General features: G+C 49.8%; 2 protein-coding genes across 21 annotated transcripts in view; both read right to left on the bottom strand.

Moving 5' to 3' along the window:
* The window catches only part of LOC119973916 (inter-alpha-trypsin inhibitor heavy chain H3-like), a 149,226-nt gene extending 140,014 nt beyond the window's left edge, over positions 1-9,212 (bottom strand). For 17 of the 18 annotated variants that reach the window (XM_038812540.1, XM_038812539.1, XM_038812544.1 and 14 more), the window contains exons 1-4: positions 9,067-9,211; positions 8,919-8,975; positions 8,027-8,056; positions 4,023-4,183 (exon numbers count right to left, since the gene is read on the bottom strand). In XM_038812540.1, coding sequence (XP_038668468.1) covers positions 4,023-4,183; positions 8,027-8,056; positions 8,919-8,975; positions 9,067-9,165 — 347 coding nt within the window. In that variant the 5' untranslated portion in view covers positions 9,166-9,211. Of the gene's footprint in view, positions 1-4,022; positions 4,184-8,026; positions 8,057-8,918; positions 8,976-9,066 lie in introns of all 18 variants that reach the window. The other variant, XM_038812536.1, reaches the window with a different exon arrangement.
* A 16,624-nt stretch (positions 9,213-25,836) lies between these two features.
* Positions 25,837-26,933, bottom strand: part of LOC119973914 (inter-alpha-trypsin inhibitor heavy chain H3-like) — a 76,341-nt gene continuing 75,244 nt past the window's right edge. For all 3 annotated transcript variants that reach the window (XM_038812531.1, XM_038812532.1, XM_038812533.1), the window contains one exon: positions 25,837-26,844. In XM_038812531.1, coding sequence (XP_038668459.1) covers positions 26,700-26,844 — 145 coding nt within the window. In that variant the 3' untranslated portion in view covers positions 25,837-26,699. The remainder of the gene's footprint in view (positions 26,845-26,933) is intronic.

Raw genomic sequence — 26,933 nt, 5'->3', positions numbered from 1 at the left:
TTAACCTCTAAATCAGTAGGGTACTGTCTGTGTCAGTGCAAATTTCACCTGATCAGTGCGAAGCAATGCATTGCTAGGCCAAAAGACATTTTCTCATTCCGTATTTCATGTCCTTCCATTATTTGAAGATATTTCATTTCACATGGCATGTGGCCTTGCACATGGAATATAAAACTGCAGCAAAAGGAACTATATATTGGTGGCTACAGGGTTATACCCTCAGATATCACTGGTTATACTGCTGTAAAATCTTATAAAACTGTATTCCTCGTTTATCAGTTTTTACCATTTATAGTTTAAACTATAATTTGGAATAGCGGAGTGAAACAGATGTACACTGTTTGTGTTTTAATACACAGCATTTTGCATCGATCCATTGGTCCCTGGATTACAAAATTCCATTAAGTCACTTCTCAGAATTTCTGTCCTTTCTTATTTCTCTTTTGTTTCATATTTCTCAGTTCTCCTGGTTCAATTTAACCAACCATTAATTTACTCTGAGTGGCTTCCCCCACTAATTGATAAATTCAAAATCCACCAATAAGCAACACTGAATATTGACCTTTTAGAACCATGGAACCATAGAATCTCTACAGTGCAGAAGGAGGCTATTCGGCCCATTGAGTCTGCACCGACCTTCTGAAAGAACATCCAACCAAGGCCAACTTGCCCGCCCCAACCTCGTAACCCCATCTAACCTACACATCCTTGGACACTAACAGGCAATTTAGCGTGATCAATCCACCTAACATGCACATATTTTGACTGTGGAAGGAAACAGGAGCACTTGGAGGAAACCCACGTGGATATAGGGAGAATGTGCAAACTCCAGTCACCCAAGGCCGGAATGGAACCCGGGTCCTTGGCGCTGTGAGGCAGCAGTGCTAACCACTGTGCTACTGTGCAAACCACTGTCACCCCAAATTCAAACAGGCAAAAGCAAGAAAATAATTCAAAACAGTTTATTTGTCAGTGCAAATTGGTAGAGATAATCAGTCGGGAGCAATGGCTTTGTAATCAGCAAAACACAACAAAACCAGGAATAAATGTTTTTTTTACTGATATCAATATGCCCACCATTTTACGATATATTTAAAATTTTCACACAGCATACCTGAAACTTATACGCCATGCAGTTTAACTATTTCAGTTTGATCTCTATCAGCTATGACTTTCAACTAAGAATAACCTTGCACATAGAATCCATTCAGTGCAGGAGGCCATTTGTTCCATCAAGTGACCCTCTTAAAAAGCGTCCATTTCCCCTGCCCCATCTCCGGAACCCCACCAAGCCATTGGACACTAAGGGGCAATTTAGCATGGCCAATACACCTAACCTGCAAATCTTTGGACTGTTTGAGGAAACAGGAGCACCCAGAGCAAACCCACGCAGACACGGGGAGAATGTGCAAACTCCACTCAGTCACCCAAGTTCAGATTTGAACGCGGGCCTCTGGCGCTGTGAGGCAGCAGTGCTAACCACCGTGCCACTGTGCCGTGTCTAGTTTTTACCAAATAGTTCACAATTCATTATATCACAGCTCGATTACCACGATGCTCCACTTCTCCAGCTTTCACCCTAAACACATTAAAGAAGCCATCCCCTATAGAACATAGAACATAGAACATTACAGCGCAGTACAGGCCCTTCGGCCCACGATGTTGCACCGTCCCGTGAAACCCTTCTAAAGTCCCTCTACACTATTCCCTTATCGTCCATATGCCTATCCAATGACCATTTGAATGCGTATAGTGTTGGCGAGTCCACTACTTTTGCAGGCAGGGCATTCCACGCCCTAACTACTCTCTGAGTAAAGAACCTACCTCTGACATCTGTCCTATATCTGTCTCCCCTCAATTTAAAGCTATGTCCCCTCATGCTGGACATCACCATCAGAGGAAAAAGGCTCTCACTGTCCACCCTATCTAATCCCCTGATCATCTTGTATGCCTCAATTAAGTCACCTCTTAACCTTCTTCTCTCTAACGAAAACAGCCTCAAGTCCTTCAGCCTTTCCTCATATGATCTTCCCTCCATACCAGGCAACATTCTTGTAAATCTCCTCTGTACCCTTTCCAATGCTTCCACATCCTTCCTATAATGTGGCGACTAGAACTGCACACAATACTCCAAATGCGGCCGCACCAGAGTTTTGTACAACTGCAACATGACCTCATGGCTCCGAAACTCAATTCCTCTACCAATAAAAGCTAACACACCGTACGCCTTTTTAACAACCCTCTCAACCTGGGTAGCAACTTTCAGGGATCTATGGACATGGACACCGAGATCTCTGCTGGTCCACACTACCAAGAATCTTACCATTAGCCCAGTACTCTGCCTTCCTGTTATTCCTTCCAAAATGAATCACCTCACACTTTTCTGCATTAAACTCCATTTGCCACTTGTCAGCCCAGCTCTGCAGCTTATCTATGTCCCTCTGTAACTTGTAACATCCTTCTGCACGGTCCACAACTCCACCGACTTTAGTGTCATCTGCAAATTTACTCACCCATCCTTCTACGCCCTCCTCCAGGTCATTTATAAAAATGACAAACAGCAACGGCCCCAAAATAGATCCTTGTGGCACACCACTAGTAACTGGACACCAGTGAGAGCATTTCCCATCAACCACCACTCTTTGTCTTCTATCAGCTAGCCAATTTCTGATCCAAACTGCTAAATCACCCTGAATCCCATGCCTCTGTATTTTCTGCAATAGCCTACCGTGGGGAACCTTATCAAACGCTTTACTGAAATCCATATACACCACATCAACTGCTTTACCCTCATCTACCTGTTGGACACTATGGACAAGCCCTCTGTATACACGGGATCTGCGCAGACGAGGAGGAGCGTAACAGACATCTACAGATGCTGAAAGATGCCCTCGTACGAAAGGGATATGGCGCTCGACTCATCGATCGACAGTTCCTACGCGCCACAGCAAAAAACCGCACCGGCCTCCTCAGAAGACAAACACGGGACACGACTGACAGAGTACCCTTCGTCGTCCAGTACTTTCCTGGAGCGGAGAAACTACGACATCTTCTTCGCAGCCTTCAACACATCATCGATGAAGATGAACATCTTGCCACGGTCATCCCCACACCTCCACTATTTGCCTTCAAACAACCGCGCAAGCTCAAACAAACCATTGTTTGCAGCAAACTACCCAGCCTTCAGAACAGCGACCACGACACCACACAACCCTGCCAGGGCAATCTCTGCAAGACGTGCCAGATCATCGACATGGATACCACCATTACACGTGAGAATGCCACCCACCAGGTACGCGGTACATACTTGTGCGACTCAGCCAATGTTGTCTACCTCATACACTGCAGGAAAGGATGTCCCGAAGCGTGGTACAATGGCGGGACCATGCAGACACTGCGACAAAGAATGAACATGCATCGCACGACAATCACCAGGCAGGAATGTTCCCTTCCAGTCGGGGAACACTTCAGCAGTCAAGGGCATTCAGCTTCTGATCTCCGGGTAAGCGTTCTCCAAGGCGGCCTTCAGGATGCGCGACAATGGAGAATTGCCGAGCAGAAACTTATAGCCAAGTTCCGCATGCATGAGTGCGGCCTCAACCGGGATCTTGGATTCATGTCGCATTACAGTCACCCCCCACCATCTGGCCTGGACTTGCAAAATCCTACCAACTGTCCTGTCTTGAGACAATTCACACCTCTTTAACCTGGGATTACCCCTATCTCTGGATCTGTAAAGATTTGCTTACCAGCAAATGCTCGCATTCCAAGCATTGTCTGCCATCTTTGACTTTGTCTATATATATATGTTTCTGGACCATATCTCTTCATTCACCTGAGGAAGGAGCAGTGCTCTGAAAGCTAGTGTTTGGAACAAACCTGTTGGACTTTAACCTGGTGTTGTAAGACTTCTTACTGCGATTACCATATACACAGTGACATTGCTCAACCTAAATGTGTATCACAGAAGAGCAGTTGTAGAGGAGCCCATTCATGCGAATGATACTGTAGCTGATACTCACATGCTGAAGTTGGTAATGAAGGCTGTTTTGGGTAGTTCCATTTCAAAGAAAGCTTCCTTTGACATGTTTGCTCGATTAACCACCCGGCTGATAACTACAGTGTGAGCAAATCGAGATGTAACTTTGGACTCGATCTTCATGCTATAGATTTGAAGATCACTCTGAAAAAAACGATTGACGCAAGTATGAGAAAATTCAAACTTAAGTTAGTTTTATATACTGTTCTCCTGTAACTTTAGCGACAAAGAGCATCTAATATTTTTACCTGCCCAGGCTTCGCTGCCATAAGACTAACAAGACAACATGGAGAAACAACAAACTGACGCACAGGACCAAGATGTGCAGGTTATGTGGAGTGGTAAATTGCCCCTTGGTGGGGTTATGGGGATTGGTCAGGGGTTTGGGCCCAGGTAGAATGTTCTTTCAGAGGGTCGTGGAGACTGAATGGGCCGCATGGCCTCCTTCTGGATATTAGGGAGTCTATGATTCGAAGTTGCTTATCTACAAGATGTTTATCCTCAGCACATTGCTGTATGATAGCAAAGACTGGATAATTTATCGCTACCAAGAACAAATCCTCAATCATTTTCATCTCCAGTGTCCACGACATGTCCTTGGCATCATATGGAAAGAGAATGTCACCAAACGTGCTTGCACTTTAATCAAGGCTTCACTTGCTTGGAGATGTTGCGCCTACATGTATTGGAGTTGAGAGGAATGCAAGATGATTGTTTGAAGTACACAGGATTCTGAAGGGGTTTGATACTGAGGGCGGATACCTGGAAGAAGCTCCCCCTTGTGGGGTAGACTAGAACTAGAGGACACAGTTTAAAAATAAGGGTTGGGATTCTCCGTTTCAGAGACTACGTGCTGATGCTGAGACAGAATCAGTGGATTTCTGCGACAGCATAATTGGTGCTGCTCCCGGAACAATTCAACAACCATTAATGGGCTAGGATTGGCACTCAAAAGGCTGACAAGCTGCTGTCGCATATAAACACTCCATGCCCCACACACTCATCCTAGCCAACAAGAGAGCTCGAGACCCTGCTGGAAGCCATGGAGGAGAGGTGGGCTACCCTGTACCCCGGGATGGGATGGAGGCTGCCATCTTCTGCCATACAGCAGGCCATGGCGCAGGTGGCAGAGGCCCCACTGCCAGGGCCAGGTAGCAGTGCTGCAAGAAACTGCACACATTCCTCCGGGCGGCCAAATTGGGTAGGCAGCATTGTGTCCCTGGCACCAAGCCCCATCCCACACAACTGTAACCCTGCCGCCCACACCCGGAGGGCGACCGGACCCACCCACCAGCGATGTGGGCAGGGGAGGAGGAAGGGGGCCCTCACCGCAGCGGAGCAGCGGGCACTGAACCTAGTTGGTGGGCCTGGAAAGAGGGCAGTCACCAAGGCAGAGGTCGGCGTCGGGCGAGCAAGTGAGACCCCGCTGAGTTGTAATTTCCCATGGCATTTGTGTCACCACCACCCACCTACCACACCACCAACCCCAACCCCCACACCCACACCCCCCACCTACACTCCTCCACTTCACCACCCCCACACCCCCTCTCCACCACTACCCACCACCCCAGCCCGCGATCCAATCATGCATCATATCTTGTGTCTTGCAGGATCACCTGGCGATGAGGTGGGTGCTTCTGGTGTTGCCTGCCCCCAACCCTACCCCAACCCCAAGCGGATAGAAGTGAGGGCGAGGATACGGAAAGTGGCGGGAGCCCTCGAGCCGCAGCGGAAGACACCCCGGAGGTGTGTCCCAATCCAGGGACGACACTGATTTTCCGATACAGCTGTCTCCTACACTCTCCACCATCCCAGAGACATTCAACTCAGTTGGGCACTTTAGTGAAGAGGCTCCTGGGGTACTATCTGGTGCGCACCACACACATGCAGTGATACATCAGGTGGAGGTAGGAACTCATGAGGGGGCAGACGGTTGGAGAGTGGCTTGACCCCAGGGACCAGCTGTCGTCGGGATGGGTTTCAGGCTTCTGGAAAAGGTGTCTTATCGATAGCGGAGATGCAGTCGCCGGGTCAGGGATTTCATAAGGGGTTGTCAGCAGCCATCCAGTGCATGCAGGTACAGTTGGAGGAGACCAACCGCCTGCAAGGGCAGGAGGCGGTGCCGACCATGCGTGCCACCCAGGCCAACACCACACGGGTGGCATCATATCTTGAAGGTGAAGGATTTGGGGGCAAAATTATCAGCCATGGGTCAGAATGTCCAAGGCCTGGGCACTTTGGTTGGGCGGTGGCTAAGGCCCAGGACAAGGCTGCCCTGTCACAGGCCACCATGTACCAGGGCCACCTGAACATTGCAGCGGCGCTCCAAAGCGTGGCCCAGTCATAGCATGTCATGGCTGAGGGCATTGGCTATATTGCCCTGGCACTGGCTGAGCTGAGCCAGGCACAGAGGAAGGTGGCACAGTCACTGGCTGGTGTGCCACAGACCCAGAGGGAGGTGGCGTAGTCACACAAAACATAGAACTTACAGTGCAGAAGGAGGCCATTCGGCCCATCGAGTCTGCACCGACTTACTTTAAGCCCCCACTTCCACCCTATCCCCGTAACCCAACAACCCCTCCTAACTTTTTTGGATACTAAGGGCAATTTTACATGTTCAATCCATTTAACCTGCACGTCTTTGGACTGTGGGAGGAACCCGTAGCATCTGGAGGAAATCCAACAGACACAAGAACATGCAGACTCACACAGACAGTGACCCAGCGGGGACCCTGGCGCTGTGAAGGCACAGTGCTAACCACTGTGCTACCGTGATGCCCGCTAGGTGATGTGGCACAGTCCCAGAAGGAGGTGGTTCACTCCTTGTGCTCCATCTCCATGAGCATTGAGACACTGGTCGAGGCGGGAGCTATTTGATGGGGAGCATCAGGGGTTAGCTCCGCTCAAATCCCCCCATCCCAAGGAGTAGTCCGGGGAGGGCCTTTGGGCACCCCAAGGGGAGAGGAGGTGATGGGCCCCATACTGATGACTCCGGTGTGGTGCCAGAATATCCCCCCCCCCCGCCCCGGCTCCAACATCCTACCATGGGCAGAACAGGGCAGCACCATGCCACCAGGGACACCCGAGCAACAGTTGGACCTATCCAGGCTCAGTCGCCCCGGAAGAAAGCTGTCAAAAGGGACCCAGGTTAAAGTATGGGAACCGCAGCAGGCCACCTCCACTCCTGATGTACCACCTGGAAAGGTGAACCAGTTAAGTTGGCACGGGTGCAGCACACAATATGGCGTTAGGGGCTAGGGCACAAACTTGTACATGTATGTTCACGGCTTTACAATAAACACCCGTTCATAACATTTCAACCTGCCTCAGCTGCTCTGTCAAAAGGGTGTGAGGGGTGGCCTTGGCTGGGCACACCCAGGGACACTGCCAGAGGGCACTTAGAGGGAGAAAAATCATTTCTATTCAGGGGGAGGGGGCTTCCCCTTAAGTGTGAAAGCAGGGGAGGGGCTTCCCCTTAAGTGTGAAAGCAGGGGAGGGGCTTCCCCTTAAGTGTGAAAGCAGGGGAGGGGCTTCCCCTTAAGTGTGAAAGCAGGGAAGAGGGATGCGTGCCAATGAACGCACAGCGGGGTTGGGATTTTGGCGAGAGCGCCCTCCCCAATCCTTCCGTGGTGGGGTGTAGTCACCCAGAAGCTTGTGGGTGGAGGGGGCTTCCTCCATGGCTGTGGGGGGGGGGGAGTTTATTTTCCTCAATGACTGGAGCGCCCTTCAAAGATGGCGTCCCCATCTTTTGTATAGTCAGGCTTGTTGGCTCTATTAGTACCCACCTCGCCAGAGTGACAGTGCAAAACACATCCCCCGGTTTTTGTTGCCGGAGTGTCAGAAGATCTGGTCAGAATACCTGCCTGTGTATCTGGAGAGAAACATTCTGGCTTACAGTCAGAACCTGAATATTCCACCCCACATAACACTTCCAAAATAAACACAACCTATTATTGAAATAAATAGTATCAGAGAAAACAAACTTACTTTTTTGTCATGCTGCTCAGTGCTTCTTTTCTGTTGCCAACCAAGAAAAGGATCAACACGTTATAAAATGCACGTGTTATACACACAAACAATACAAGCAAATAGAGTTAGAGAAGGAATTAAGTTAAATTGTGAATATAACTTTGTGAATAATCGGTTGCACCCCACGAATCTATAAGTGGTTCATGTACCACAGCAGTCTCAGAGTATATTCTATATCTAATAAACAGGACAATGTAGTTATAATCCCAATAATTAGGGTACCTGAAGCTAATAACAAAAAACTTGTTTCTATCTCAGGTTGCAATTAGCTAATTGTGCTATTTGAGCACAAGAAACTGCAGCATTCCATTTAGTTGAGTGGAACAGAGGAATATTAATCTAAAATAAACATGGTGATACAGTAGGATTTTGTGTCATTGGTAATAGAATTACATGTTGCTAAATCTGTATCGACAGTTATTGTCAACCACAACGAACAAAGCAAAGCAAGTCTCACACCACACTGAAGTTGTACACACCACAAAGCAAATCTGATCCTAGACAATGGCGATAAGACTGTAACCTAATTCAAGGGTTCAGTGGGGATTCATAAAATTACACAGTTTATTTTCACACAGGATTTAATTTGGAAACTTTGCCTAGATAGGTGCATCAACCTCTTTCGCGTTTGAGGGTAGGTGGTTTGAAGTCTGTTTCAGCCAGTGTGTGAGACTTACAAATCACAATTGGTGAAAATAATGTCTGGCAAGACTGGCTTTGGTTGACAGCCCAGGCACAAAGCGTCTAAACTATTATATAAATTCCTTCTATATTAAACTCAAAATAACATTTTTCAGTTATTAAATATAACATTGCAAATTTACATGGACAGATTAATTGTTGTTAATACCTTAACGGTTCTTCCAGCCAGGTTCGGGACATTTGGCAAAGGGTTCACATAATCACTCTGCTCAAGATAAAAGCGAAAAGTTCAGACAGCAATGTCAATGAATTAAGAAAGTCATTATGAATACTTGGCGATATAAATCGCTCATTACCTTATGATGCTCTGATTCCGTGATTATGAAATCAGATGATATTAATGCTGGAATAGAAATGAGTAAAAGACAGGACAGCATTCTCTTCATTTTGCACATTCCTATGCGGCAGTTGAGGTTCAGGAAACTAGGCTTTATTCTGAATTCTGTTAATGAGCAACAGTGGCATCGATCCAACGCCTACAATTACTGCAAAATGTTGACCCAACAGAGGTTATAATGTAAACAGTCAGTGTAATTAAGGCAAACAAAGATGTTTTTAGACATGTTGTGAAATCTGGACAGTAGGTCCAAAGAGTAGTCTGTAAATGGAGCTCAACACTGAAATATATGAGTATTTTATTCTTTCATGGGATATAAACATTGCGGGCAGCATTTGCTGCTCATGCACAACTGGAGTTCAGAATTCATTGAATTAATTATTTTAGCCACAGGAGTGGATATCCTCACAGGATTTTGCTGATCTCCCACTGTAAGCAAGGAATTTTAGGATCAGGATGTTTAGTGGATATTCTGATCAATTTTAGTCAGACAATTGGCAAAACACCCTCTAAAAAATAATTGTGCTGGGCCTCCGCAATTGAAGATTTCCTTCTGCATTGTTGGTGGCCCACCCTTTAGATGGCAATTGATGGGCAGAAATGGAGCAAGACGCAGAGGTTCCATATGCCAAGAACTCCTTTACCTGACCATGGAGAGGGCCTTGGTGTAGCAGTGCTGGTCAGCTGAGTTGATATGTATCTGCTTCTATGAGTGTATCCATGGGCTCTATCAAAGGGCTCATTTAGGCCAAGAGGTTAAAGTTCTAATGAGTGTAAAAATACAGATCAACCCGTTTAATTAGTGTCAGTGGGATAGGGCAAGAACTGGAATTTCCAACAGGCATGGGTAGGTAACCACATTTTGCTTATTTAAATAAAAGACCTTCAGCGAGAGATTGAGAAAATGGAAGAACAGCAGAGATAGAGAGAAAAGAGAGCTGGTTCAGGTGCTTGGGCAACAAACTTAGTTTTGACCAGTGGGATGTGGAGATGAACCCAACCTATATTCATCAGAAAAAAGTTTCCCTTCTCCGCTGGTTGTAAAGATTGTTGAGCCCGACCCCATTCCAACTGTCCTATGTCCACAGCCCATACTCTGCCTCAGGTCAGTGATAAATTGATTATCATTCCGAGATGCTGGAAGGATGGTTGACATGGAAAGATAATTTAATGTTGCTCGTTAGTACAGAACTTGAGTATCGCTGAAAAAAGAGGCAACCTGTGGAGGCTTTTCGTCTCAGGTTTATCAGGATACTTGCAAGAATACCAAATGTCAAAGGGGAAAACTATTTATACAGCATGAGACAAATGCTGCAGATTGACTGGCAAGTGGACGCTGAGTAGTCAAGGTGTCGACTTGGAGAATTCACCGGAGAACAGGAAACTTGCCCTTATTGAATTGAAACAAAAGCTTGGGATATAACTATTTCCTGGGGCACTCTGCATGACCAGAGTCCATTTGGCAATCAAATAGCACCCTTTTTCTCTTGCAGTATGCATTGCTATTGGTATTCTTTCATCTGTCCTGATGAGTGCAAGATGAAAAGCTTCAACAGCGTTTCTCTTTTTCCAGCAATGTACTTTTCAATGTATTTTGTAGCCCCCATATTTCAGCGTCAAGTTCTACAATATGTGGTTAAAAATGGATGTCATATAAGATGATTTGGGAAGGAATTGGTAATGTCTTGCATGAGACCATTACAATAAATGTAGAAGTTGGTAAATGTTTGCCATACAAATGATGCAACAACAGCTTAAATTTCCAAAGTATTCCTCATGTTCATAGACATCTCAAAGGGCATCATAGGATGGAAAACACAGTTGAAAATACAGAGAAAATAGGATAAAAGGAATATTTGAGAAATTGGGGTGGTGCCCAATACATAATTGAAGAGGTTTTGAGGAGGCTTCTGAAGGTGTTACAGGCCAAGAAGTGAAAGAGCCTGGGGGGCAGGTTCCATTTCTGTGAAAGGGGGAGAGCTCTGTGGTGATGGTGGGACACAGTTCAATGGGTGGAATCCTTTATTACATCATGGGACCTGGTCCTTAATGTTTTCTGCAATGAGTGGCTAAAAGTACAGCGAAGGAAGTCATCCCTGAAGCCGGCACCTGCCCCTCACGCTCCATTTGTCCTGCCTGCGCCGCACCAGTCTGCAAAAACATCAAACACTTCCTCCCAATGCAATGGATTGTAAAACTGGTAGGTCATTTATGTAATATATAAAAGACCCTGGGCGGGATTCTTCGCCGGGTGACGCCGGAATAGGGAAACGCAATTGGGCGAAGAATCAGTTTTGATGCCAAAACCATGGCAGGTGCTGGTTTCACGCCAAATCACAATTCTCCGGTGCCTCAACAATGGTGTCAATGCGTTGCACTCCGCACGTACAGTAATCGGCGTTGGCATATCATTAGCAGACCTGACCCGTAATTCTCCGGAATGTCCGCGATTCTCTGCCTCCACTGGGGTAATTCCCAGCAGCAAGGTTCACTTGTGCTTTTCACCACAGGAAACAGGCGCTGTGGCTGCTGAGGGAGAAAGAGGGAGTGCGGTAAGAGTCCAACATCGGCATAGTTTGCTGACAGTTGTGCCGCTACCAGAGCTGGCGTGGCGGGGTGAGTAGGAGGGGTGGCCAGCAGGTGGGCTGTGGGGTTGGGATTCAGGATGGACGGTCACAGAACACCATTGCCGCAGCCTGCAAGGCAGCCATGTTGCTGTGCACACCACTGACTGCCCACTGTGAACATAGGGCCATGGGTCCTATTGGTGTCTCTCCAGGCCACACCCCCTCGATGCCCTCTGGCCCCAGCTGACCCATCAGCAGGCATGCTCCAGCACAACCAGTGCCATCTTGTTGGCTGGGATGAAGGTGTGGAGGGTGAAGTGTGAAGAGGCAGCTTGTCAGCCTCCTGACTGTCAATCGCGAATCTGGCGAATCCCACACCGTGGGCGGGATTCTCTGACCCCGCACAGGGTCGGAGAATCGCAGGCCGGCTGCGGGAATCACGCAACGCCGCCCCGACGCCGGGACGCGATTCTCCGCAGATTGGAGAATCACCGCCACTGGGGTCAGCATGGTTGGTGCGGCGCCGTGGCCCCCCCCCCCCCCCCCCCCCCCCCCCCCCCACGATTCTCTGGCCCAGATGGGTCGGGCGGCCATAAAAAAGACGAGTCTTGCTGGTGCCGTTCTAACCTGCTCTGAGCCGGCGGGACCTCGGTGTTGAAGGGTCCGGGGACGGCCTGTGGGGGGGGGGGGGGGGGGGGGGGGGGGGGGGGTTCCGACTGGGTGGGGGGGGGGGCTCCACTGTGGCCTGGCCCGCGATCGGGATCCACTGAGTGAAGAAGGCAATCAACAACACATCACCTGAACCATCAAGATGTAAAGATTGGGAAATAAACGCCACATGGACTGTGAATGAATTGTAAATTAAAGGGGGTAGATTCAATGGCAAGTCAGGTATTGGGTGAGAAATAAAGAAAGGGAAGGACAGATTGGATTAAGAGAGAGAAAAAAAGGAGTAACTTTTAAACTCACCAGGTTCATTAGTTCAGAAAAAGAGTCCTTTTGGACTCAAGATTAAGCCACAAATTTAGCCACCCTGTGGACCACAGGTGCAAATCCACAAATGGATGTTAAATCTCGCAAGTGGCCAAAAACTGGATTTGCATCAGCGAGATCGCCTGCTCCTGTTGATGACATTATCAGTTTCTAATAAATTAACATCTACTTATTGGCCTTGATGGTGTAACGTCCACCCATGCCTTAAGCTCCCATCCAATCGGCGCAGTGCCATGCTGGTGTGAATCAGTACTGGTTTTCAAAACCGGAAATTAGTCGTGACGACCATGACAGGGGTGCGGAGTTATGTATAGCCCCTGGGTAGTCAGGGACATGTAGGGCACTACCCCCTGGCACTGTCAATCTGTGAGGGGGCAAAATCCCTGATGCCTACAAGGTGGAGTGCGCTCTGATGCCTGTGAGGGGGTGGGAATGCTCCGATACTGGTACTGTGGTTGGTGGGTGGGTGGAGGGGGGGGGGGGGGGGGGGGGGGTGGAGATCCCGATGCCTAGGGGTGTGTGTGGGGGGGGGCGCGGGGGTCCCGATGCCGGTGGGAGGTGAGGGATCCTTTTATTTAAGTTGAAGATCGGGGCCCTTTAAAAAGGGTGCCCGGATCGCAGGATTCCTGGCCTTGCCGCTGTCTTTAGGCCGCACCCCTCCAGCTGACGGTGTGAATCTTGCTCCACCTTTAAAATGCACAGAGTGTTGTTCAATACGGTGAGAGAGATAGCTGCGAAGCCTGCAGGCTCCACAATTGATCTTGCCTGAGCCAACACTCGGTGTATTTTTGGGAAGATTCCGCCCTGACGTTTTCTCTCTCCACAGATGCTGTCAGACCAGCTGCGTTTTTCCAGCACTTTCATTCTTTTCCATTTACCTTACTTTTATCTCTTTCTTCTGTTTGCATGATTCTTTCTCACACGTGGAGTGCTGCTGATTTCCTTTCTGTGCTTTGAATACCTGCGCCTATTTTACCCGCATTGTAACTCTTTGGTGCATTATGTTGGAATTCCATTGTTGCTCACAATAAGTTGCTGATTTATAATAGAGGAATGATGTAGGAAGTGATCTCATTTTTTAAAAAGTGTCCGTTCTGGGCGGGATTGGCGGGGTCATTTCCAGCACTGACTCCGCTATTTAACAGTGACACTGAGGCCACACTCAGCATCATTTCCTGCTCTGAGGAGTTCCAGCTGCACCATCGGGAGAGTGGGGAATTGTTACACACAATAAAGACCAGTATGATGCCTCTGTCACTTTCTTCCACAAAGTGGACTGACCCCCGAAACCTTGGCCCATCTCTCCCGGCATCCCCCCTTCCCCGTGGCACTCACCCACCCTCCGGCCATGATATGTCCCCCGAACTATATTGCACCCCGGGGTGTTTGCATGTTCGCTGTTGCGTGTGTGGTGTTGCCTCCCACAGTTTCTTTTTCTTTGGAAAATATTTTATTAAGGCATTTATATAATTTTACCCATTTTAACCATCAGGTATCTACAGGAACAAAACAAGATAAACAACACACCCATCCAATAACAAACGCCGGCCAACATGACTTACACGAACAGGCCCTCCTTCCCCAGCATCCCTTCCCACTGCTTTTCCTGACCATACTCAGTCCCCCATGCCTCCCTCCCACCCTCCCCAACCCCTTCCCCACCACTGACAGTTTATTTTTTCTTAAAGAGGTCAATGACCGGCTGCTACCTGCGGGAAAATCTCTGCAGCAATCCCCTCAAGGTGAATTTGATTTTCTCGAGGCTAGGTAACATCGCCATGTTACTAACCCATATCCCGACTTCGGGGGCTCACGGTCCCTCGTCCTAGTCGGATCCGCCTCCATGCCGCCAGGGAGGCAAAGGCCAATAGATCGCCTCTCTCACCCCCTGGGCTCCCGGATCTTCCGACACGCCAAAGATCGCCACCTCTGGACTCAGCACCACCTTCACTGTTAAAATTTCTAAAATGTCGTCAGCAAATCCCTGTCAGAAAGCCCTCAGCCTCGGATGTGTCCATAACATATGGACATGATTCGCAGGTCCCCCCGCACAGCGTCCACACCTATCCTCCACCCCCTCAAAGAACCTGCTCATCCGGGCAACCATCATGTGCGCCGTGGAGACCGCCTTGAATTGTATCAGGCTAAGCAGGTTGCATTGACACTCCTCAGGGCCTTCTCCCAAAATCTGGCCTCAAACCTCTTCCCTGATCAGGGTTTTCTCTCACTCTACCAGTTCTTTGTATATCTATGAAATATTCCCCTCCCCTACTCTCAACACCACCTTATCCAGTAGTCCCTGGGGCAGCAGGAGCGGGAAGGTCGAAACCTGCCTCCGAACAAAGTTCCTCACTTGCAGATACCAGAACCCATTCCCGTCTGCCAACTCAAACCCCTCCTCTGACTCCTCCAAGCTTCATCAATGAAGAGATCTCCAAATCTCTCGATCCCCGCCCACTTCCACCTCCGAAACCTCCCCATCCCCAGGAGCAAACCGGTGGTTACCACATATCGGTGCCCACACCGACGCCCCTTCCAGCCCCACGTGCTGCTGCCACTATCCCCACACTGTCAGTACGGCCACTTCTACCAGGCTTGTGGAGTACCTGGCCAGCAAGAACGGCAGAGGTGCATTAATAGTGTCAGAGGTGCTCAGAGTCCATGCACCGAGGTGTGATTGGGATGCTAGGCCATGACTTCCACATGCTACATGGGACACCCACCCACGGGGACTGTTAGCAAGAAAATAATACATATATATTATTAAAAAGACATTCTAGGTTAAAGGCTGCTCATGGGGAGTGGGAAAAACTACTAGGCAAAGGGTTAAATTGGTGGAACAGCCAGAAACCTTAAGAAAACCTGCACTCAGGATAATTTAATCATCTTGCAGGACATTAAAATTAAAATGGGGAACCCACGTCATGAGACTATGGCCCCAGCTTGTCTGCAGGAGATTCATTGTTCTACCCAGAGCAGGGAACACAAACCCATTAACGCCTCATCAAGGCCTAACGGCATTATTTCAGGTTGAGGGGAACATTCTGGCAACTTGTAAAACCCACTGTATGAGTAAATCAGTTTCCCATTAAGGGGGCTCAGGGGACATCACTACTGATCAGATTGTATTGTATGAAATTAATCGATGACGTCAATGCTTATCTGTAACTGTGAGCGAACTTGAAATATAGATGCATCAAAATCCCTGTAAGTTTCAGAACAGACTGATGCTCGCTGGAGGCAGCGGCAGCTTCTAGTTCCCCTCTGTGCACAAAGCCATTTTGAAAAGAATGACTCTGAGGAGACCGGCCCCAAGTTTCGGGGATGCTGACCTGGGGAGGGTCCTGGACGCGATGGAGACCAGGAGGGATGTCCTGTTCTCCCGAGGGTCCTGGAGGATGAGCCAAAAGGCAGCCAGTGCTGCGTGGGACAAGGTATCGGCAGCAGTCAGCTCGGGCAATGTGACCAGGAGGACTGGCCTCCAGTGTCGGAAGAAGGTCAATGACCTACACTGGGCAGCACGAGTGAGTAGACACCAATGTCACTCCACCCCACCTCCCAAAGGATGAAATGGTGACAGAGCCTTGGGAGCAGTGGGGAGGGTGGATGCCACCCCCCCCCCCCCCCCCCCCCCCCCCCCCCCCCCCGCAGAGGTGGCTTTCGAAGGCCGACCACAGTCGTAGGCAGCATTGCCGCCATCCTGGTCAGTGGTGGATAATAGGGGAAAAAGCATAAGGAGAGAGTAATTGAAGGGGGGAAAGGCACAGGAGGATGGGGCGCAGGGGGATGGACCGGTGCCCCCCTCCAAAAATAAAAATAAAAAAATTCCAAGGTGGTGCCAGAGCATAGCGACTTTCTGCGAGCTCTCTCAATCAGATCCTTTTCTTTTATCTCTTATCACCATTCTGATCAACTAAAACCCTTCTCCACTTCATATATAATTACTAATAATACTCTTTTATGTTTTCTTACAGGTTTGAGGATCCTCCGAACCTCAAGGATCGGACCCTGTGACCCGACCCGACGTGACCTGGCACGACTCCATCGGTATAATACCTGAGCGCGAAGTGTCGCCCTTTGTCCCACAGCTACTAGACTCCTCAATGACTCCCCCTTGGACTGATCTGTTCCCTGTAAGAACACTATTCACAACGCCCTATGCTGCTTTTGTTTGGCTATTGTTCCCGCACTGTAATCAATCACTATTTGTTGAAGTACCATTTGTCAATGTACTCTGTGGATTATTCTTTTGTCTACTATGTGCGTACTGTGTACTTTCCTTTGGCCGCAGAAAAATATTTTTCACTGCACTTCGGTACATGTGGCTGTGGTGAACACCACTAGTGGTATATTATATGCATTATGGCACTGCCCGTATATTAGAGGTACGATGGTAAATCCCTGCCTACTGGCTCAGCCCAGTAGGCGGCGTATAAAAGTGTGTGCTCTCCTGCGCTGCAGCCATTCACACCCTGTTAAAAAAGAGTCCGGCACGGGTGGTGGAAATATTACAAATTAAGTCTGTTGGGGGCCTTGACCCTCCTCTGCGATTGCCTCAGTCCTGGTGGTGATGTGGGCACTGACTTGATCACCTGCGATTCCGGGAGCGTGTTGCCCTCATCTTCGTCACCCCTGAGTGGATCCAGTGGGAGGACGGATCCTGCTGGGGTGGGGGCTGCGGCGAGGTTCACTGGAGGGAGGGTGAGTGGCTCAGGGGTGAATGAGGCAACCGGGGGGGGGGGGTGGGGGTCGGTGTCAGGTCGGGGTCGTGGGTGGGGACCCAGCGGGTGCCAGATCCCGGAGGGAGACTGTGTCTTGGCGCCCGTCGGGGTGTGCCACGTAGGCATACTGCGGGTTTGCATGTAGGAGGTGGACTTTGCGACCAAGGGGTCCGATTTATGGCTCCGCACAACATAATAGGAGGCACAACATTTTATACGCGGAGCCAGCAGGCAGGGAATTACCTGCCATTCACCACAGTGGCAATAAAGATCAATGTCACCTCGGCTGCTGGCATGGAGATGAGGAAACACCCGCGTGGGCGGAAATGAAGACAAACAGGATGGTTCAACAGCGGTCAGATTCGGATCCCTCGTGGTTAGGAGAGGGTGCCGCACAGGATGGGCCGGCACTGTCGGCTGGAGGACCTGAGGGAAATTGGACATGTGGTCAGTGGGAGGGATGGGTTAGTCAGTAAGGCAATCACTACTCACGTTTGACAGGTCCTCTGGGTGGAGCCTCGTGGTTCCTCACACCTGCAACGTCCGCCAGCCTCCACGCTGGCACCCCACCACCAGTCTGGGCACTCTCCCGCCAATTATGGAAGGGCTTTTCCTGAGGAGACACAGAGAAGGCGTCGTTAACCACAGCGTGGTTCACAGCTGTTTGTCGGGGGGGGAAGGGGAGGTGTGAAGGGAGGGTTGGGCCCCTGAAGGGGACAGGTTTTTCAGCCCTGCGGGAGCCCGTCTTTGGCAAATGAAAACAAAATTAAGTCCAGATGCACCAACCTTCCTTTCCTCTTAGCCCCCTTCCAGGTGTTGCAGCAACCTCCTGTTTGCTGGGTGGCCTCAGGCTGTAGGGCCCTGCAGATGAAACAAGCAGCAAACAGCTGAAGCCCCTCCTTCCCTCGTTCTGCTGCAGGCTGTGGAAATGCAGGGAGGCAGGCCGGCAGTGTGTAAATCCAGTCCCAGGCTGGACCTCAGGCCAGGCCAGGCCAAACCTTCACCTGTCGAGATTTCCTTCCCTCTCTTGCAGCTCCCTGTCGCAGTCACTCAACTTCAAATAAAACAGGCTGCAGCAAATCTTTCCTTACATCTGTTTCCCAAGCTATATGGAACAGCAGCTTGCAAAGTTCAAAAAACACAGTTCAGGAGCCCGCAGGACATACTCTTTGTGAGTGTGGTGAATGTAACTCTGTAATTCACACTGTATTGTATATACATGAGACCATGCATTTGTAAGCGCAGTTGCGTTGCCCGACCACTAGGGGGAGTAGCGCTGGGAATGCTTAGGAGTTTGTTCAGGGCTCCACCCTTGGCTCCGCCCATGACTCCTCTCCCTGGACTGCTGTATAAATACCAATGCTCAGAGCCAGTCGTTCAGTTCATCGAGAGTTCAACGCGGAACAGGCTGGCTCTGTTGTAAGTAGATTAAAACAACTGTTCATATCTTAAAGCACGTGTCTAGTGAATTGATGGTTCCATCAATTTAATCTACTTAAGAAACAGTCAGGATCAATCATGGAATCAGCCCTCAAGCCTGAGCGACTGGAACTCGACTCACAGGATGCAGAGGCAAAATAAATTTTTTCTCATTGGCAACGGTGTTTTAAAGCCTACCTGGCGGAAGCAAGCACAGCCGAAACAACAGAGGAGCAAAAACTGAGCCTAATGCATGCGAGGGTGAGCCACAGAATCTCTACTCAACTAAACTGCGCCGGTTCGTATACTGAAGCCCTAGCGCTACTCGACAAAATGTATGTAACGCCTGTAAATTAGGTCTACGCGCGACACTACTCGCCGCCAGCGGCCTACGGAATCGCTCGCAGAATTCCTGAGAGAGCTTAAAACTTTATCCAGTGACTGTAATTACCAGGCGGTTACCGCGGCAGAACATAGAGAACTTGCTGTACGCGATGCCTTTGTTGCGGGCCTTAGGTCAAATTACGTGCGCCAGCGACTGCTGGAAAAGGGGGCCCTAAATCTTGAAGCGACTGTTGAACTTGCTACCACTATGGAGGTCTCCTTCCGCAGCCTCATCTCGTTCCCCGCGGACCCCGCGACCCTGTCATGGGCCCCCGACCAGCGACTCCCCCAGGCCTGCGCCGTGCGGCCGCCCAGCCACAATGCTGCCCCAGCCTGCCACTTTTGCAGCCGGAATCAGCACTCGCGGCAGCACTGCCCGGCCCGCAACGTGACCTGCAACAGCTGCGGGCGAAAAGGACACTATGCCAGAGTGTGTCTGGCGAAGAAAGCCCCAGCCTCTAACCCTCCCACGGCTCAAAGCACTCGTTCCCTGAATTCACAGGCCCACAGGCCCCGAAATGCTGCAGCCTGTATGCCGACTCCGCCCCCACCCGACATGTGCGACTCACGGGGGCGGCCATCTTGGCAATCCTCCTCCGTGCGGCCGGCCATGTGCGACTCATGGGGGCGGCCATCTTGGCAATCCTCCTCCATGCAGCCAACCATGTGCAACTCATGGGGGCAGCCATCTTGGGATACATCCCCTTCAAACTCTGAAACTCACCTCGACGACTACGAACTCAGAGGACAGTCATCACAGGGCCACTCCAGCACAGCTGATCAAGCCGCCGACTACCCGCAACTCAGCGCAGTCACTCTGGACCAATCGCGCCCGAAGCATCTGCGAAACTCGATGACAAGAGGCCCAAATCAACGGGTACAGCACGCCATGCCTTTTCGACTCCGGGAGTACCGAGAGCTTCATACACCCAGATCTGGTAAGACGCTGTTCGCTCCCCGTTTTCCCCGTGCGGCAAACTATCTCTCTCGCTTCAGGCTCCCACTCTGTCCAGATCCAGGGGCGCACCGCCGCGACACTCACAATCTGAGGCGCTAGCTATGCAAAATATCAACTCTACGTCTTGCCCGAACTCTGCGCGCCACTCTTATTAGGCCTAGATTTTCAATGTAACCTTAAGAGCCTCACCCTCAGCTTCGGCGGTCCCCTGCCCCCACTCACTATCTGCAGCCTCGCCACGCTGCGAATCTCCCCCCCTCACCTCTATGCCAATCTCACACAGGACTGTAGACCCGTAGCCACTCGCAGCAGGCGGTACAGCCTGCAGGATAGGGTGTTCATCAGATCGGAGGTCCGAAGGCTTCTCAGTGAGGGGATCATAGAGGCCAGCAACAGTCCCTTGAGAGCTCAGGTGGTGGTCGTTAAGACTGGGGAAAAATTCCATATGGTTGTCGACTATAGTCAGACCATAAATAGATTTCCGCTCCTTGACGCGTATCCCCTCCCCAGGATTGCAGACATGGTAAACCAGATCGCCCAGTATCGGCTCTTTTCCACGGTGGATCTGAAGTCTGCATACTACCAGCTCTCAATCCGCCCGGAGGACCGCCACTACACGGCATTCGAAGCCGATGGCCGCCTCTTCCATTTCCTCCGGGTCCCTTTCGGCGTCACTAACGGGGTTTCGGTGTTCCAACGAGTAATGGACCGAATGGTGGACCAGTACGGGCTGCGGGCCACGTTTCCGTACTTGGACAATGTCACCATCTGCGGCTATGAACAGCAGGACCACGACGCCAACCTCTACCGTTTTCTCCAGACTTGCTGCATATTATTTCTGCCTGTTCATCAGCTACCCTATCCTCTAATCCATAGCTCTGGTTCCCATCCCCCTGCCAAACTAGTTTAAACCCTCCCGAAGAGCTCTAGCAAACCTCCCACCCAGGATATTTGTGCCCCTCCAGTGGAGTGTTTTAGACAGCATAAACAAGGCAAAGGGGATTGTGTTTTGTTTTTTGTTCAACTGCTGTTAAAGTATTAGGTGCAAATCTGGACATCCTATATAGAAAAGACATTAAAGCCATGGGGAATTATTTTGGGGGAAAGATAAAAGCAAGGTGTTTGTTTAAAAGTCTGGTTTTTGCTCATCGTTTTGAAGATAATTAGTGATTGGTGAGGTGCTAAAATGGATACCTTCACTTTTAGTGAAACTGAAAGTGAAAATCGCTTATTGTCACGAGTAGACTTCAATGAAGTTACTGTGAAAAGCCCCTCGTCGCTGATCAAAAACTATGGATCTGGGGTATCTCCATGCATACACTTCCATTGATGATGTGCCAAGCTCTGCCTGACAAGACAATAATGAAATGAAATGAAAATCGTTTACTGTCACAAGTGGGCTTCAATGGTTACTGTGAAAATCCCCTCGTCGCCACATTCCGGCGCCTGTTTGGGCAAGCTGGTACGGGAATTGAACCATGCTGCTGGCCTGCCTTGGTCTGCTTTCAAAGCCAGCAATTTAGCCCTGTGCTAAACCAGCCCCTGCTGTGTCACACATCAGGATGGTTCAGAGGCTGAGGGAGAGAGTCGGTTCTTGGGAATAGCACAGGATCTCTCTGTGGAGGAGCAAGAGAGGATGAAGGATGTCCTGAACCCTCATGGGAGAAGGAGGAGGGCTCGGAGAAAATAATGCAGCAGCTGTTGGAGGAGATTGGTGAGGAGGTGACAACCAGGAGCTCTGCCCCCAGGACATGGCTCCTTATTTGACACGAGCGCGTCACGGTAAGATTCTATCTCACAAACACACTTCTCGGGGACTTCCGGTTGCGGCTATGCGGAGCTAAGCCTCATGTTCGGCAGGAACGGACCTTTGGGCTCTTTTTAGGGCCCCCAGCGGCACTTTATCGACGGCTCCCAACGTGGGAAGGTGATAACAACATTCCCCCAGCGGTATACGGCCTGGACCAGGAGTGGGGCGAGTAAAATAGCGGTGGCAGCGCCAAAGCAAAAGCGGGGGAAGAGGCACAAGATGGCGGCCGGCGGAGACCTGGAGGTATAGAGGCAGTGGGCGCAGGAGCAGCAGGAGACTCTCCAGCGCTGCTTCCGGGAGCTCAAAGCAGAGCTGCTAGAGCCGTTGAAGGCTTCCATCGACAAGCTGATGGAGACTCAGACTGCCCAGGCGGTGGCAATTCAGGAGATCCGACACCAGGCCTCTGAAAGAGAGGATGACGCCTCAGCCCTCGTGGCAAAGGTGGAGATGCATGAGGCGCTCCATAAAAAGTGGCAGGAGTGGTTCGAGGAGCTGGAGAACCGGTCGAGGCGGAAACATTTGCGGACCTTGGGCCTCCCGGAGGGGCTGGAGGGGTCAGACTTGGGGGCCTACGTGGTCATCATGCTGAACTCGCTGATGGGAGCTGGGTCCTTCCAGGGGCCCCTGGAGCTGGAGGGGGCCCACAGAATTCTGGCAAGAAGGCCCAAGCCGAATAAGCCGCCACGGGCGGTGCTGGTGCGGTTTCATCGGATCGCTGACCGGGGGTGTGACCGGCCAAGAAGGAGTGGAGCAGCAGGTGGGAGAACGCGGTGGTGCGGATCTACCAGGACTGGAGTGCGGAGGTGGCTAAGTGGAGGGCCGGGTACAACTGGACGAAGGCGGTGCTACATCGAAAAGGAATAAAGTTCGGCATGCTGCAGCCGGCGCGTTTGTGGGTCACCTACAGAGACCGGCACTTCTACTTCGAGTCCCCGGAGGAGGCGTGGACCTTTGTGCAGGCCGAGAAGTTGGACTCAAACTGAGGGTTGGGGGCGGGGGGCTCTGTGTAACTGTGTTATCTTTTGAGGGGGGGTTTTCTGTCTAATGTTGGCTCTATGTTGTTTTCAGGGTGAGAGGGGCACTGTCTTTTTGCTTGGGCTCGGTGGATGGGCTCGGGGAGGGGGGCAGACTGGCTGTGTGGAGAGCTGATGGTGGGAAGGGGGGCTGGGGCCCCGTGGGGGGATGGGGCTGGCATTAGGAGTTGTTTTAGAGGTGGCGGGGCTGGACAGGAGGAAAGCGTGGGCTTTTTACCGCGCTGAGGGGAGCAGAGTCGGAGTTGGTAGCGCGGGCTTTTTTCCCGTGCGAGAGCGGGAGGGGGAGGAGGAGAGCCTGCTAGTGGGCACTGGGGAGGATGGGCAGCCCCACGTGATGAGGGGTCGGAGGAGTGGCGGGAGTTGCCGGGGTCAGCAGGAGTCAGCTGGCTTACGGGAGTACTATGGAGGGAGTACCGTGGCTGGGGGGGCCCTAGCTTGGGGGTACCGGGCTGGGGGGGGGGGGGGGGGGGTACCAGGCTGCTGCTGGAATGGCCAGGTAGGAGCTGAAGTATGCAGAGGGGGTCGAGTCGGCGGTTTGCCGGCGTGGGAAACTGGCCGAGAGGGAGGCGCGGGCTTGTGGCGGGCAGAGGAGGGGTTATGGCTAGTCGGCGGGGGAGGGGGGCAGGGAGCCCCCTGATCTGGCTGATAACCTGGAATGTGAGGGGACTGAATGGGCCCGCGTGTTCGCGCACCTGAAGGGGCTGAAGGCGGACGTGGCCATGCTCCAGGAGACGCACCTGATGGTGGGGAACCAGGTTAGATTGAGGAAGGGATGGGTAGGCCAAGTGTCTCATTCAGGGCTGTATGCAAAAAATCGAGGGGTGGCGATCCTGGTGGGAAAGAGGGTGTCGTTTGAGGCGTTGAATGTGGTGGCAGACAGTGGCAGAAGTTATGTGATGGTGAGTGGCAAGCTGCAGGGGGAGCAGGTGGTGTTGGTCAACATGTACGCACCGAACTGAGATGATCTGGGTTTTATGCGGCGCATGTTGGGCCGCATTCCAGATCTGGAGACTGGGGGCTTGATAATGGGGGGGGGGATTTTAATACAGTGTTGGACCCGCCACTGGATCGATCCAGGTCCAGGACGGGTAGGAGGCCAGCGGCGGCCAAGGTGTTGAGGGGGTTTATGGATCAGATGGGAGGGGTGGATCCGTGGAGGTTTGCGAGGCCAAGGGCCAGGGAGTTTTCATACTTCTCACATGTGCACAAGGCCTATTCCCGGATTGACTTTTTCATTATGAGTAGGGCGCTGATTCCGAGGGTGGAGGACGCCGAATATTCGGCGATAGCCATTTCAGATCATGCCCCGCATTGGGTGGACCTCGAGCTGGGGGAGGAGAGAGACCAGCGCCCGCTCTGGCTCTGTTCTGGTACAGCTATAATACCTGCATCTAATCAATAAAGTGTAAAATTCCCCATGTATGTCTTGCAAGCAAAAGCAGGATAAGTCTAACCTGTCCAATTATTGAAAATCGCTTATTGTCACGAGTAGGCTTCAATGAAGTTACTGTGAAAAGCCCCTAGTCGCCACATTCCGGCACCTGTCCGGGGAGGCTGGTACGGGAATCGAACCGTGCTGCTAGCCTGCTTGGTAGGTCAGCGATTTAGCTCAGTGAACTAAACCAGCCCCTATTGCCCCATCAGCCTACTCTCAATCATCGTCAAAACAATGGAATGTGTTGTTTACAGTTCTATTAAGCAGCATTCTGCACCAAGCAGCATTAAGTTTGGATTCCAGCAAGACCACTCAGCTTCACATCTCATTACAGCCTTGCTCCAAACATGGATAAAAAGCTGAGTTCCAGAGGTGAAGTGAGAGTGATTGCCCTTGACATCAAGCCAACATTTGATGGGAGTGTGCCATCAAGGAGCCCTAATAACATTGAAGTAATTGAAGATGAGGGGACTCGCGCTCTCAACTGACTGCTTTTGGCGATAAGGGTTTGGATTTCAGCTGTTAACTTTCAAAGGAGGGTAAAAGATTTTACAACTTGGAAAAGGTCATAAATAAATAAGGAAATGTTATTAAATTTTATTTGACTCAAAAGTGGGGCAATAGGGAGAACATGAAGGATTTTTATATTTTGGGAAAGTTATGTTTCAAAGAGGGGCTAAGGACAATGTAATGAAAGATGAAAGACTAAAAGTATATTTAAGAGATGCTGAGCTTTGGTGTGGTGGCTATATAAGACCGTCTGGAGTTGTGGGAGCAACTCGATGTTGGGGAAAGAGCTGTTAAGGTGTAAAGTTTGAAGCAGCCATTCCAGACAAGCCGATGGCTGTTTTCCATAAAGCAGGATTTTGTTTTGAAGTCTTGAATTTCTACAGCAGAGAGGGAGAGGGTTTGATAATCCCGTGATATACCTTTCCTAAAGCAACAGTGTGGTTCCCTTGTGGTAATATTACTGGAATTTTGGAGGTAAACATCTATAAGGGAGTATTGTCTACAGGTTGTTTAGCTTTGTGTCAAACTAAGTGAGCTTCTTTTGCGGGATGTACTGTAAAGCAAATTTTAACTGAGTAACTGCAATATTGGGTGTTTAAGTTCAATTTACTTTTATTAATAAATGTTTTAATTTACTGTTTAAAATCTCAAAAGTGTTACTGGAATTTGTGGCTTCTGAATTCAATGGACTTTTTTTCTCGTCATAATACAGAAGTTTGTAGTACGTGGGCCAAGTTTCCCTTTGGAATTTGGTTTGCGCTGCAATTAACATCTGCTGAATGCAAAAGTTAAAAGTTAAAATGTGCTTGTAACAAGAGAAATTTGGGGATATTACTCTATTTAATAGAATATTACAAACAATAGGCTAAGGAGCAGCAATAACACCAATACACATGGATTAAAATAAAATTGATTTATTTTGTGTATATGTGTAAGAATATATTTTGTATGTATCACAGGTTTTAAGTGATTAAACACTTGTCAGTAGTTTTATTGAGCATCACTTAATTATACAGTCATTAAAGCCCATGCCAAGCCTAACATCAGAATCTGTTCTATCCTGGAAGACAAACAAATTTCCTGCAGCTCATAAGAGGCGGGTGCACATCAGGTCTGTCACGGCCAATCTGACCTGATGATCTGACCTAATACGTGAGGCCTGGCTTTGCAGGAGTCAAGCAATCTTGTCATTGTCACAGAGTGCTTAGGTTAAAGAGAAGCCTTTACCAGCCTCATCTCCCTTTCACCACCTTGCTGCCTCGTGTCTCAGACACTTTAGCAGCACTCTCGCCTTTGCCGTGAAGACTGCCAGCTGTCAACACATTGCAGCAGCTGATTGACCCTTCCATCTCCTTAGCCTGATTCCCGTCCCAATTTGGATGGTGAGCTTGGAGGAGGGTGCTTAATTAACCAGCTCCTGTTAGATCGCACCTGAAGTCTCACAGCTCCCATGAACATGGTCGGAATCTGAAAATGGTCCCGATTCTCAAACATTTTCACAGTCCAAAAGATTCAGCCCACTGGATTGGCATGGAGTTCACCTTACAACACCTGGTTTCACATTTGACATTTTGACATACACAAACCAAACCTGGTCATTTTATGCAGGCAGTTTTCAGCATAAATGAACATAGAAATTTCTAATTGATATGCTTGCAGATGTACAATTTTTAGTCTATATGTGTTTGACATATATGTGACTGTACTGTAAAGCCATGCAAATGATACTAAAGGGATAAACTTTCACCATCTGGTCTCAGGTCATGGATAGACTGATTCAAGTAAAGAAGAAACAACGTAGTCAGTGGGAATTCCATCAATAAATCCTTTCCCGTTGTTGCGAACAAACCAGCATGGGATATTGGTACCATGTTCTGAATCAAGTCTGTAATCTTTCTCGTACACCCTAAAATTAAAATCATCAATAAACCACGTGCAAGAAATGTACAGACAAATTGGGAATATTAAATAGAATGAATTAAAAGTGTTACACTT

Source organism: Scyliorhinus canicula, chromosome 11 (assembly GCF_902713615.1).
Source record: "Scyliorhinus canicula chromosome 11, sScyCan1.1, whole genome shotgun sequence".
Taxonomy (NCBI): Eukaryota; Metazoa; Chordata; class Chondrichthyes; order Carcharhiniformes; family Scyliorhinidae; genus Scyliorhinus; species Scyliorhinus canicula.
Note: the sequence above shows the minus strand (reverse complement) of the source record. Positions and strands in the feature narration are given on the sequence as shown.